The sequence below is a fragment of the Eleutherodactylus coqui genome, chromosome 3 (assembly GCF_035609145.1).
Source record: "Eleutherodactylus coqui strain aEleCoq1 chromosome 3, aEleCoq1.hap1, whole genome shotgun sequence".
NCBI lineage: Eukaryota > Metazoa > Chordata > Amphibia > Anura > Eleutherodactylidae > Eleutherodactylus > Eleutherodactylus coqui.
In genome coordinates this window covers 65,885,573-65,900,190 of record NC_089839.1, presented here as the reverse complement: position 1 = coordinate 65,900,190, position 14,618 = coordinate 65,885,573, and the positions used below count along the sequence as shown (strand labels likewise).

At 45.1% G+C, this 14,618-nt stretch overlaps 2 protein-coding genes across 3 annotated transcripts in view; one reads left to right on the top strand and one right to left on the bottom strand.

The window, feature by feature from the left end:
• MCM8 (minichromosome maintenance 8 homologous recombination repair factor) overlaps positions 1–13,620 on the bottom strand; it is a 52,325-nt gene extending 38,705 nt beyond the window's left edge. Inside the window, exons 1-5 of one of the 2 annotated variants that reach the window (XM_066595677.1) lie at positions 13,601–13,614; positions 11,388–11,467; positions 11,274–11,351; positions 4,234–4,326; positions 2,246–2,328 (exon numbers count right to left, since the gene is read on the bottom strand). In XM_066595677.1, the coding sequence (XP_066451774.1) occupies positions 2,246–2,328; positions 4,234–4,326; positions 11,274–11,351; positions 11,388–11,427 (294 nt within the window). In that variant the 5' untranslated portion in view covers positions 11,428–11,467; positions 13,601–13,614. Of the gene's footprint in view, positions 1–2,245; positions 2,329–4,233; positions 4,327–11,273; positions 11,468–13,600 lie in introns of both variants that reach the window. The other variant, XM_066595676.1, reaches the window with a different exon arrangement.
• A 219-nt stretch (positions 13,621–13,839) lies between these two features.
• The window catches only part of TRMT6 (tRNA methyltransferase 6 non-catalytic subunit), a 49,217-nt gene continuing 48,438 nt past the window's right edge, over positions 13,840–14,618 (top strand). Inside the window, exon 1 of the mRNA XM_066595675.1 lies at positions 13,840–13,992. Coding sequence (XP_066451772.1) covers positions 13,901–13,992 — 92 coding nt within the window. The 5' untranslated portion in view covers positions 13,840–13,900. The remainder of the gene's footprint in view (positions 13,993–14,618) is intronic.

Sequence of the window (14,618 nt, the reverse complement as noted above, 5' to 3'; positions counted from 1 at the left end):
CATCCCTTGTCACTGGACTAATTAAGTATTTACTGTTCTGCTCTTTCTGGTATTCTTCTAAGTGCTAATTAATCAAATCCTGCCTGTGCCTTCTTGTCCTGTTCTGGAATTCTTTTTAAGTGCAAATTAATCACACCAGTTACCCATGATGATCACACAACTCCTGTCACACGGTTATAATAGAGGAAATCACCGTAGATCTTATTTAGGTGAATACAGAATGAAAAGGCAGTGTTTTCCCTGCATCAGAAATAGTACAGTCTCTAGCTGATCATGTGATGCTGTGATGATGCATCACGGGATTGATAGCACTGAAGAGTGAAATTTTAACATCAAGATGGGGCCTGATAAGCATCAGACAGAAGGCTGCAGTGCATCGAAGTGCCACTTCATGAGCAATAAAGGCTTAGGCCACTCTCACACATTCGTTCAGTTAGATGCTGCTTGGAACTGCGGCATTTTACTAAGATTTCGAGCATCGTGTTTAAACACATCACAGCGCTTGACAGCGATTTTTAATGCACCCCATCATTGTGAAATTCTGTCATCTTTCAGTGAGCCTTGTTTCTGCGGCCCACAAACTGCAACAAAAATGGTATGATGACTTTTTTCAATGTGTCAGTATGATTACTACGATACTAAACTTGAGTAGTTTTTTTTGCTGTACTACTTTTATTTTTTTTTCAAAGACATTTAATTTTTTTTAAATTATTTTCTGCTGCGCGCAATAACTTTTTTATTTTTCCGTCCATATAGTTGTGCGAGGGCTCATTTCTTGTGGGACGTCCTGTAGTTTGCGTTAGTACTATTTTGGAATACATATGACTTTTTGATCACTTTTTATTGCATTTTTTCTTGGAGACAGAATGACCAAAAAAGTGCATTTCTGGCATTCTTAATTTTCTTTTTCAGACAACGTTCACCGTGCAGAGTAAATAATGCATTACTCTGATAGATCGAACTTTCATGGATGCAGCGATACTAAACATGCATTTTTGTTTTATGATTTTGATTCTTTCATTTAGTCTAACCAATGACCTGTAAAAATACAGTTCATTAATTACACCTTACTGGTGGATGATTTGTAGTGTTTCCGCCACATGGAAACACCCTATATGTTGTATAAACCTACCCTTATAGTGTTCAGTCAGCGTGATCGCAAAATAGTTGCACAATCACTTTTGTTTTTTTTTATTAAGCAAGGTTAATGGTGATTCTTCTAGATTAATTGTAAGGCATATTTCCAAAAAATACAATACAACGGCAATTGGATTACATGATTCCCCATAATTGAAAAAAACAGATATCATATTTAAATTCAGCGCACTAAAGTTACTATGAGCCGCCTATCTGCTTATCTGTTAAAAAATTGTGTTGCACAGTGTAATCGTTCAGATTCCCACAATCTGCCCATTCACATCAACATGTCTGTGTAATGCGAGACAGAACAGGACAGGCCCGCGGGGCAAGACACTCAGTGGAGAGAGCAGTCCAGATTATTCGTGAGGAGCTGCTTGGCACACCCACCCACCATTATTGACAGTTTTATCAGCATGCAGAGTAAAAGGCCTATTTAGACAATGATTCGCTCAATATTCGCTCAAAAGCCATCTTTTGAGCGATAATCGTTGTGTCTAACTGCACTGACATTGTGCAGTTTTCGTTATCCCATCGCTGATCGTTGTCTTTCAGTGTGCTAAAAGACAACGATGAGCCTTATCAGGGATTCACAGCGTGATACAGCTGATACTATTGTTTCAGCTCTATCCCGCTCCCTCATGACAGGCTGGGTATGAAAAACAGAGCGGTCCAGCTGTGTTCTCCATACCCCGCTCGGAGCACCCCGCTGTATAACAGCCAGGCGCACCGTGCAGAAAACATCTGGATGCAGAAGACAAGCGGGGACATTCCACTTGGCTTCTGCATCCTCCGCTCGCAGCGCTCGGCTGTATAACAGCCGGACGCTAGTGGTGGGGAACAGCTCGATGCAGAAGACAAGCGATAATCGTCGTGTCTGAATGGGCCTTAAGAAATAGGTAAGAGTCCAGTACTTCAGGTAGTCACACTATTTAATACATGTTTATTAGAAAATCAGGCCAGATATGGCTGTAAAGGTCAGTGGCAGCGAAACAGAGAATGGGTCCGTCTTCTGCCCAGTCCTATGTGCGGATGTAAGAGGGAAGCACTTACATATATGGGAGCTCTACAGCAGTTATCATCTACAGTATGTCAGAACATGACTTACCTTATCATACAGTTCTATGTGTTTTGTGAAGAACTTTTCAAAGGCTCGTACCTTCAGCACAAACGGGGAATTGTCACTGTAAACTGATATACAACAGAAATGTTAACAATGTAGACTAGATACAACTAGGTTTACAATAGCAGGTACAGTATATTCATCTAAGAGTGTGAAAAATATACACGTGCAATACACAGAGAATAGAACTCATTGCTTTCAATTGGTTCATTCACATTTCCATATTTTAAGCACGCATTTCGGTCGCGCAAAAAAAAACAAAAACGCAGCATGCTCTACTTTTATGTACATATGCATGCCAAAGGTCCCCATAGCAGTCAATGGGGCTTGTGCAAATGCCGTGCAATACGCAATGAGATACGTAATACGCTGCACAATGCCACTCGAAAGAGAATGCATCTGGAACTAATTAGCTATTTGAAGTGATGTGTCTTTTTTGCCGTGCGCAAATAAACATGCTCTGCGGGCGGAAAGAGTACAGTAAGATGTACCAATATACACTCAAAAAATCATGGTTTGTTCCGCACAACTGCATTGCTGAGGTACACAGAAACACGCCTGCATTCATGGAAAGGAGTCTTAAGGGTGCGTTAACATGCAGCTGATTTGCTGCAGATTTTGTCCCAGATATCCCAGCCAGAAAATCGCAGCTATACTGCATCAGTGTTCTGTGCGATATCGCAGCGTTTTAGTGCGGCGATACCGTGATTTTGTGGCGCCACAAAGTCGAAAGTGGTGCTACAAAGTCATGTAAACTTGTAGCACCAAGTGCAAGGATTTTCAGGGCAGGGCTTGAAATATAAGCCCTACCCCAAAAATAAGCCCTAGCTGCAGAAATAAAAAACACATACATCACCTCTTCTCCCTGTCATGGTTCTTCAGCAGCTCTTCTGCCCGGGGATTGGAAAATCCCCGCCTCCAGGAAACGCTGCCATTGGTTAGCTGAGCTCTGTGACGCTCAGCCAATCTTTGCCAGCACTCGGTGAACCAACCAGAGGCAGTGCCAGGGACCGGGGAGAAGATGCAGCAGAGCCGGACAGTGCCGGAAAGGTGATGTATGTGGTTTTTTTTCAGCAGCTAGGGCTTACATTAGGGCTTTCACAGTAGGATTTCCTACTGTCCAGGTTGCATCGCTCCTTAAGGAATGTAGACGATTCTGAACAATAATCATTGCCGTGTAAAAATAAATAAAATCTTGTTATTTGTATAGCCACAGCTTATTCTTCAGCGCTTTCAGGTAATTTTTATTTATTACCCCCCACCAAGCTGGGTACTCATTTTACCAACCTCGGAAAGATGGAAGGCTAACTCAACCTTGAGCTCGCTACCTGAACCAGGCGGGGACTGAACTCGCAACCTTCGGGTCATGAATTTCTGCTGCCTTAATACTCTGCGCCGCACAAGGTTCTTAAAAGGACCATTAGTCTGAATTTAGAGATTTGATTTCCTTTAAAAACACTTGTGCAAGCATAGATAATACTGAAAACGAACTACTGACAAGGAAGAAACTGTAATCCGGAAGCTGAGTGAAGGCCAGCCTGTGATGTATATAATGTATTCTCAGCATGGCCACATCTCTTTCATTATGGAAACATTAAACAGACAATTCTCCCAACCATTTCTCCTAATCAGCCGGTGTGTATTCCGCCGCACACAGCACACTTTGGCCTCAATACACAGAAGTGGCTGATAATGCAGCGGCATACGCAGTGGTTAATGGAATCTGCTCCTGCCACAGTGACATGGTTAAGTAGGAGATGTATTGGATACGATACAGGGAGAAATGGTGTCACTGCCCTGACTCCTGACACCAGTAATCATCAACAGACATGATGGATGAAAACTGCTTGGCTCCACCGAGTATTTGATGAAACACAGAGAAGAATAGACAGAGGATGACTGATGTGCAGGAAATGAAATGGGATCTAGATGGTGTAATAGATTTCTCCATCTCCCGCTGCTGGACGATGTACCTTCCGAGAAGTAAAGCTTCCAACCTTTGTATGGAACGTACTTATCCAGTGTACTTTGGGTTAATCGAGGCCTGGCAGAGACGCTGGGATGACCTGAAAAAGAATTGCGATATTATATTATATGATGATTGGTTACTAGTTATAGAGTTTTTATTACTTCAAGTAAAAACAAAAAAACAAAAAAGTTTTGAACATTACAAACCAAGAACATGCGAAAGGTACAAATGTGCTAGAAATGTGGGAAAGATTCTATAAAGTAAGAGGGTCCCAAACGGAGAAGCATTGCAATGGGGTCTGGCTGTGTGTACACTATAGGTAAGATATGGACTATTAGAGTGGAGCTGGCGGGGTATCCATGCTATTACAGTGATGACCAGTAGGGTATCATCCAGGTACAAAATGAGATGCAAAATACCATTAAGGCCAGATGTCCACGGCGGGTTTGATGCGCGACAGATGCGCAAATCAAGCTGCCCCTAGGGAAGCATGGGCGTCCGCAAATTAATTAAAGCATGCAGATTTGTTTTGTGGACCTTTTGTACTGCGCATGTCCGACAGCGAGCCGCGTGGACTATCTACAGTACAGATGTCCCAGCAGAAGAGAGGTCCACGCAGCCGCCGCCATCTGCCCGCACAGGTATGCAGGGTCCTCGGCTGCAGGCATCCAACCCGCCCATGGATATGAAGCCTAAGTATCACTTGCAAAGAAAAGGAAAGCACAAATGGAAGATGGTTGGTGTGCCGTAACAGAACCAAATGAAACTTGAGAACATCAAAATGTACTGAAAAGATAGGGAGCAGGCGAAGAGTACTCAGCAGAAGGTGCAGTCAAGGACAATCACGGGGCCTACACAAGGCAAAAGAGTGCACTATGTTAAGTGTAAGGGGGTGGTTAGAAAGCTGGGTTTGTGAAGCAACGAGCCCAAAATACTCCCCGTGTTGATATTTCTAGTGTTATTTATGTTATTAGAAATGCGGGTTGTTGTGGCGAGATTCTTTGTATAATGCTGACCCCTGGCGGTCTTGTGTTGTTGTTGATTTCTTTCCTGGTTTCTATGCAGAGTAAATGACCTGCTCTGCCGTTGGCTGCGATGGGTCACGGAGGACGTGACATCATCAGAGATCCTTTAGCTCAGTAGGACTTAGCTTCTACTCTAGGAGGAGAAGACGCCACGATGAGCTGGAAGAGAATTGTAGCCGCCAGATGGGTGCTGTCTCAGGCCTTCAGTTGGTTGGTATCTGGCGTGAAGAGAGAAGCCAAGAAGCATGCGGCAGAGGGCATCCGAGTATTGTGAAGTTCAGTGGGTTCTGGTGTCTGTGAGACCCACCGCTGTCATTGGTGACTTAGCGGCGGACCTCAACACAGAGGTATTACAACAAGGACTTTGCAGAGACACTTGTGAGTTGTTCATTGACTGGCATCATTATTAGCTTCGGTCTGATAAGCAACAGCAGCCTTAAGCGAGAGAGAGAGATTGTCATTCCTTGATATCGAGGGTGACGCACGGAACGGTTATTAACGGACTGTTTATGATACTGTTCATTCTGTTTAAAGACTTGCAACTCCGAGAACTTGGAAGCGGTTTGTTAATTGTTGCCTTTTGGTTCGTTGAATAAACCGCTAAAGCATTATGGCCGGTCCTGCCTCTACTGTATGCCACAAGGCTCTGCCCTTCCTGCTGCCGCATGTGACCGGGCCTATTCCATCATTATGGGCCAGTGTCTAAGGGCTCATCCAGAAGAGCGTGTTTATGTGCGTACAATTGTGCCCACATAACCACACGTTTATTAGAGCCTATTGGTTTGGTATAATGTGTTCACATATCCATGTTTTACAGGCGTGCAAACGCGCACACCTGCAAAAGATAGGACATGCGTGCACATAGGTCTGTGCTGCACATCAATATTTCCCGTGGGGAGTCCCCTCATCACTGAACACTGTGACATTGAAAGCAAAGGGCTGCCGACAACCCCTGCAGTGATTTTCGGGGGAAGGGCTTTAAATATAAGTTCTTCTCTGAAAATCACCCCTAGCTTGTGTAAAAAATATATATGCTCACCTCTCCGCCGCTGTCGGGGTTCAGGCGCATCTAGCCAGAATGGCTGAGCGCTGCCTGTGATTGGCTGAGCGCTCAACCAATTAGACACAGCCCTTTCAGCAGGCGGAGATTTTAAATCCCCACCTGCCTAAGGAGTTTCAGAGCAGTGCAGTGGGAGCAAGTGGCTAGACGCGCCTCAGCCCCAACAGCGGCAGAGAGGTGAGTATATAGATTTTTTATTTCTTTTTACACATGCTAGGGATGATTTTCAGGTAAGGACTTATATTTAAAGCCCTTCCCCGAAACTCACAGCAGGGGTTGCCGGCAGCCCACTGCTGTTAATGGGCACGGAGCGTCGTTCACAAGTGTTTTGGCGCGTCCATGGATGTACGGACTTGTGTGCTTGTGTAAACGAGGCCTAAGACCTATGTGGTGATCCTAAATCCTGACCCCTGGAAAGAGAGGAGCCTATCTCCAATATGGAGGTACCTGCCAACACTCAGAAAAAGGGCACACGTTGGAAAAAAGCCTCTATCCTCAAACCACATGGAGGGCCTGGACACTTTCCAGGGGCCACTCTTTTCATGCAGAAAGCCTGAAAGGAGGACCAGTAAAACCATGTGTTGGTAAGGCAAGAGTAAGAGCAATATGTTTTTTCTAGCGATGTATTTAAGCCGGGTATCTACATCAATCCTCCAGCGTTAGGGTGCTTTTATATGGGACATCAGTCAAGCACTTGAGCACCCGATAGCCATCGCAATGATCATGGCTCCTGTGCTTTCACAAGAGTGTTAATCTTTGAGTGAATGGAGACGAAACATGTTGGAGATCTCTTCCAGCCAACCGTCTCTATTTACAGTGAATATGCGGTCATTTATAGATGAACGACTGCCTGTTTATACTGAATGAGAAGTTGCTCCTATCGTATTTCCACGAAAATAAGACCTACCCCCAATAATAAGCCCTACCAGGATTTTCAGGGGGCATTAAATATATGCAACCCCCTGAAAATAAGCCTTAGCTACACGAGGTGAAAAAAACCCATAATACTCACCTCGAAGCCGGCGTCTGCGTCCACCGCGATGATCTCCCAGGCGCTGCGGCATGTTGCTGTGTAATCCTCCCTTATGTCAGAGGATTCTCTCTCTGGTAAACAGGACTTTGAATTCTTCCGGTTTAAGCAAATGAGCGCTGTGATTGGATCGAGTGCCTGCCAATGAGAGCCGGCGCTTGATCATTCACAGCCATGCAGTGAATGACATCACTGAATGGGTGTGATTGGTTCATCGAGCGCCGGCTGTGATTGGCTGGCGCTTGATCCAATCACAGCACTCACTTGCTGAAGTCGGGGGATTTTCAGAGCCCTGTTTACCAGAGAGAGATGACAGGGGGAGGATTACACAGCAGGCTGCTGCAGCGCCTAGGAGATCATCACTGGGGACACAGATGACGGCTGCGGGGGGGGGGAACTATACATCCCCTCTACTTTCCCCCAAAAATAGGACACTGTGCCTCTTTTGGCTCAAAATGTAATATAAGACGGTGTCTTATTATCGGGGAAATACGGTAGTAGTTTCAGTCAATTGAAATTAAGTGATTAATGAGCGATTTCTCACTCAGTACCCTGTCGGATTCCGCTTTGGTTGGCTGTCAGGAACTACAACTCCCACCACTTCTTTGGTAGATAGCAGCCTGGAAATTTCTCAGGGCAAGGAGCAACGCCAGCAGATATGGGACATCATTCCTGCTGCCGCATCACAACACCACGAACTGAAGAGTAACGTCTGTGAAGCGTAGAGGGTATCGGTCTACTCAAATTTTCAAGCTGGTTTCTTGAGCTGTAGTGGCAAAGAACGCTTTAAAAACAATTGGCCATCGGTCAGCGGCGGACTGATTATGAAGTTCGATCTCCCAGTTTTTACAGAGCGGTGGAAGATGTGGAGTTTGTCGAGAAATTAGTATTTTATACATAGATGAGATCACTCAAAAGAAGAGGCACATATGTTCAAAGGCGGTCAGGATAGGATATAGGTTTGCCTGCCGTTTAGTAGGGAAGAAAAAAATGACGTCATTTAGTGTATTCGAATAAAGCGCGAACATTAGGGGTTTATTCCCAGAGGACAGACTATAGGGGTTATAAAGCTGTATTTGAGTGGACTTATGTAAAACATACGGGGTGAAAATTTGTACTGCCTGTAATAGGGAGTACCAGATATATGGAATCCATAAGGGAGCTACTGGCTGCAGAAGAATGTATTGTAGGTGACAAATGTCAGGTACTACCGTGTTTCCCTGAAAAAAAGACAGTGTCATATTAATTTTTGTTCAAAAAGGTTTAACTTTTTTACATGTATAGCTGCCTGGACACTATTTAAATTGACTTTTTTTAAGTAACAATTAGCAGGGCTTAATTTTGGAGTAGGGCTTATATTTCAAGCATCCTCAAAAAGCCTGAAAAATCATTTTGCATCCTCAAAAATTCTGGAAAATCATGCTATGCCTTATTTTCAGGAAAACAGGGTAAATGACAAGGGGAAAATATCATCTGAGGAGATTCCCATCCAGGGAGGTGTGCTCAAAACCTGCGATAGTCACCCAGAGCTTAGTTTAGACTATTATGCAAAAGATCCAGAAGGTAAGAAAGAGCTGTGGGTAAAATATTATAGTTGAAAATCAGGCAGCTAAACCTCACCCGTATATTTCGGTTGGGCGAGTGCCTTCCTGCAAATTCTAGAATGGCCTGATGTGCAAATAAGAACCAAAGCAGTGCTGGATTTGTGCCCAAAATGAGGATGAGAATATTAACACTTATTTAATGGATGCGTAAAAAGATTGCAATCCATATAAATATTCTATGATGATTTATTAAATCCTGCCCTGAGCAGGGGGTTGGACCCGATGACCCTGGAGCACCCTTCCAACTCTACCATTCTATGAAAACTCCTGAGACTTAAAGGGGTTGTCTCGCGAAAGCAAGTGGGGTTAAGCACTTCTGTATGGCCATATTAATGCACTTTGTAATGTACATTGTGCATTAAATATGAGCCATACAGAAGTTATTCACTTACCTTCCCTGCGCTGGCGTCCCCGTCTCCATGGCTCCGTCTAATTTCAGCGTCTAATCTCCTGATTAGACGCGCTTGCGCAGAAGGGTCTTCTCCCATCTCTTCGCTCCGGCACGAGCCGGCATTCTGGCTCCGCCCCCTTGTACACGTCATCGTGTAGCTCCGCCCCCGTCACATGTGCCGATTCCAGCCAATCAGGAGGCTGGAATCGGCACATGTGACGGGGGCGGAGCTACGCGATGACACGTACAAGGGGGCGGAGCCAGAATGCCGGCTCGTGCCGGAGCGAAGAGATGGGAGAAGACCCTTCTGCGCAAGCGCGTCTAATCAGGAGATTAGACGCTGAAATTAGACGGAGCCATGGAGACGGGGACGCCAGCGCAGGGAAGGTAAGTGAATAACTTCTGTATAGCTCATATTTAATGCACGATGTATATTACAAAGTGCATTAATATGGCCATACAGAAGTGCTTAACCCCACTTGCTTTCGCGAGACAACCCCTTTAAGAGGGGTTGTGATTGTTCTCAGTAAGAGAAACCAGGTAATCTTGTAGATATGATACCTTTTCATGGCTAACAAAAATACATGATGTTATAACGAGCTTTCAGGAATATCTCAACCCCTTCGTCAGGCTAATGAATGAAACTACTTTGGATGGCACATGATTATAAAGATGCAGAGGGGAGGGGGAACACCCCTCTAGATTTAAATAAATGTTCACACACAGAACTTTTGCGGTCACGGACATGGCATAGAGCAGATAAGAGTTATCATGCTGAAGGGCAACTTCAAGTCACAGCATCATAGAAGAATTTGGGAGTATAAGTTTATGGCCATGTTTGACACCCTCAAGAATGATATGAACCTCAGCCCAGGATTCTTGCATAAGTGGGGAATATGAAAGGTCTGAAGGAGGTTAAGACGGGTGTCCCCCTCCCAATCATTTTTTGTTTTTCTCATAAAACTTCAGAAATTGATTGTAAGAATGTTTCCATCCAATTGGTGGTGCTACTAAGGTAGTATTTGCATCTTCTTCTATGTGCATTAGTGATAAGAGACATCATAAAACTGTCACATTCCTCAGCTCAGTGGACTGATTTAGTATTTATCTCTCTGCTCAGACTGTCTTGTGCTTTTTTAACTCTCAAATTTCTGTGTGTGAACATTTATTTAGATCAAGAGGGGTGTCCCCCCTCCCCTCTGCATCTGTATGTTATAATCATGTGCCATCCAAAGTAGTTTCATTCATTAGCCTGACTAAGAGGGGAATATTCCGAAAGCTTGGTGTAACATCATGTATATTTGTTAGCCAATAAAAGGTATCATATCTACAAGATTACTGGGTTTCTCTTGCTGGGAACAATCACACTCTACTCTACTGGCTAACATGCTACCAAACCTGTTTTTCATATTAAGGGGTTGTCACACTTCTAGCCAACAGCTCCGTACATTGTGCAGTAGCGCAGGTTGGTTACTACAGACTGAGTCCAATTGAAGTGAATGGGACTCAACCTACAGTACCAGCCTATGCAATGTACGGAGCGGTCTACTTCCTGCAGCTAAATAGCTACAAGTGGGACAACCCCTTTAAGTAATGATGACCTCTCCTTAGGTTTTCCCTCTAGGAACCCCGGCCATTAGCTGTTTGAAGGGGTCGCAGCCTTTTTACGTTCATTTGTCACATGGCCTTTCTGCAGCTCAGTCCCAAGTATGTCCTGACCTGTCCTGTAAATAGATAATAAGTGCTCTTCATGGGACAACCCTTTTAATGGTGGACACTGACTTTAAGTTAAACTGAACAGAAAGTTTCATGACTCACTGGCTACTTGTATACAGTTACTGTAGGCTTCCCTGTTATTTCTGTGATGTGTTTAATTTTAAATTACAACTCAAAGCTTTGCAATTTTCTTGTTTCCACGAGGTCAGAAGACTCACCTGATGGGGTGCTACCAGGATTTTTGTTCCAATTTCCACTGTAGCCCCTTCCGCTGCCCCTCTGTTTCCAGGGGCGGCCTCTCCATCCTCCTGCGTGATTTGCTCCTCTGCCACCTCTCCATCCTCGTGATCCACCTCTCCAGTTCTGACTCATTCCATAATACTTTGTTGGACTCACACAGAACAATGATATTCTTGGAAAAATAGAAATAAAAAGAATAAAACAATGTTCATTCATTTCCAGTGACATTACACAACTAAAACACAGATGATCCTTGCTGATCGTCTGTTCACTGGGCCTTTGTGCTGACACAGCGAGCTGATTTCTGCAGGAAGCAGACAGCTCTGCTCCCACTGTGGTGGTCAAGCTTGGTATTACAGGCCAGGTTTTCATTCATTTCAATGGGAACCTTGCTTGTAATACTAATCCTGGTCACTATAGTGAGAACAGAGCAGTCTGCTACCTGCAGAAATCAGCTCAGTGCGTGAGCAGCACCATCCCAACAAACAGGTGATCGGCAACCCCTTTAAGTGCATGGATCATTCATATATGGCATTGGCTGCTGAGGTTTGTAAGCATTACATCACAGCGGAGACCCACAGCTGGGATAGGTGAGTATCCGCTCCCCATTATGTTTAACCCTTTGCAATCCAATTTTGGATTCAGGGTTTCCTAGGGACCTCTCCCTCTCTGCCACAAACTACCGTTGACGTGAGCAGCGGGGAGGGATCAAAACTGACACGTCGCAGCGGAGAGGGACCAAAACTGGGGAGGGGGTCGAACACAGCAGGAAGCTTACTCGAGTAGCGAGCACCATCAAGTATGCTATTTTTTCCCCCCTTCAAACAGTTTTTTATTGTCTAACGCATCTTTCACACGGGCGACAGAAGGTCAGAAAATATAAGCCCTACCCTGAAAATAAGCCCTAGCTGCATGTCTTCTCTGCAGCTTCGGCACTTGTTTGAAGTATTCCAGCAGAGCTCCCTGGTCAGCAGTCTGAAAAACCCCGCCTCAGGAAGCGCTGCCTCTTATTGGTTCTCGAACGCCAGGGTTCAGCCAATCAGAGCCAACACTTAATGAACCAATCACAGCCATTCATTGGTTGGTTCATTGAGCACAGACTCTGATTGGCTGAGCCGCGACGCTCGAGAACCAATCCGCCTGACAACAATGCATTGCAAGTCCTCCCTGTGTAAAATTGCGCATTTATTTATCGCAAGAGTCCGTAGGAGTTTCTAATGTTAAAATCGCATCTCATCGCACGAAAATCGCAAGCTTTTTGGTGCAATGCGATAAATAAGGAGGCTCCATAGGAAAACATGGAGGGGGGAAAAAAACGTACATCGCAGAAAAATAGAGAATGCTCCGATTTTTTTTCTCTCGCAATATCGCAGATGGGAAGGAAACCACCGGAAAGCATGGATTTCACAAACATGCATTTTGTAGCGCTGGCGCATCATGCAATTTTTTTAGCCCGTTTGAAGGCAGACTAAAGCTACATTCGCACGAGCGTGAATCTCGCATGAGTTCTGTGCATTGCAAACGCACAAAACTCGTGCAAATATGACCGCCATTCTTTTGCATGCAGTCATACACCTGAGCAGGCTTTTCCTTCATAGCGATGGTAAAAAAAAACGTAAGAAATCGTGTTCATTTTCTACAGACATAAATATCACAATTGGCGCATTCATTTATAGTTTGGGTTAAGCAGCGCCCGTTCCGTCCCTGTCGGTCACTTGGGGCGGTATTCGCACAGAATAGAACCCATTGATTTCAATGGGTTCATTCACATTTCCGTATTTGGTGTACGCATTTCGGTCGCACATAAAAAAATTGAATGTGTTCTATTTTATTGCGTATTTTTCCACCAAAGGCGCCCGTAGAAGTCGATAGGGGCGCGGAAAATACGCAAGGAGAGAAAAAACATCGGGAACTAATTAGCGATTTTAATCTCTGCGGTTGTTTGCCGCGTGCGAATATACATCCCTGCGGGGACAAAACGTGCGGTAGAATACGCCGATGTGTGCGTAAAAACGTATCGCTCCGCAAAAACACGGCGCTCCGGCTCGCAGAAATACGCTTGCGCTCATCTGAAGCTGGTGAAATACAACAAACGTGAGCGCGCCGACTATGTATCTGCCCGTATAAACGCGTTAACAATGGCGTCATCCGCTCGTTCAGACGATAACGCGGCTCGTCTACGGGGGCCATTACTGGGGATTGTGTTGTTTTTATTTTAGCAGGAAGTTCTGTGCAAGACGATAATCTGCTGAGAAGTAGGGAATGTCTGCAGCCACCTACAGATCACACGGACACTCTCACCTACCGTTCTAGTTTGGCGCCGACCACACGTCACTTCCGGGAGCTGTCTCGGTCTCCATGGTAACGCGGCCTTCCCTAAACGCGTTTTTCAGTTCGGCTAAGTTACTAATACGGTCTTGTGTTTGTTTAGAAGCGATTTCTGGGGTCCGTTTTCAGTTTTGAATGTGTTTAGCGATCGATGTCGTCGGCTGTCCTCAGGCCGTGCGCTCGATGTGTTCTGTCATCGATGCGTCACGCCTGGAGACCCCGGAAGTATTGTGTGAGTCACACGTGGGTTGTGCAGGCTGCCGGTGCAGTGAGCAGGATGGCGGCTCCGGTGCAGCTCATCGGGGAGGGAGATTACGTGGTGCTGAAGAGGGAGGACGTGTTCAAAGCTGTCCAGGTGCAGAGGAGGAAGTGAGTGATGCAGACAACATTGGTGGCCCGTTATAGTAGATGACATGCAGAAGCGTCTAACTTTACTTAGTATAATCATGCAAATAGTAGGGTCCTCATTAAAGTGACCATTACCTAACAAGTCACATGACCTGTCACGAGTCGCGCAACTTTACTTTTGTCCTTTTAAAGCACAGTCGTACTGCCGGATTTCTTGATTTAATGACGTGTGGTCACAAAAAGTACAGTAAAATATGTCTACACGCGTGCAAAAAAAGGTATTGCTAATTCCGCAAACATGTTACGCTCATGCACTCGCAATTACACACGCTTGTGTGAAGCTGGGTTAGATAAACTGGAGGAAAGCGAGTGACAAGCGGGAATATCGGAACACCTAAGTGTAAGCATAGTCGCCTTTAACCCCTTAGGCCTCATGTCCACGGGCATGCAAGGATTGCCAGTGCAGAATCCCGCAGCGGTTTCCAGCAGTGCCCGCAGCTATGAGGCCAAAGAAGAAATTTCTTCACCTGTCCGGACGCAGCGCGGGTCTCCTCCATTGCGGCCGGATCTTCTTTCTCCTGCTCAGCAGATGCGTCCTTTCTTCTAGAATTGTATTCTAACGCAGCAAATACGGCAGCTTTCTGTTA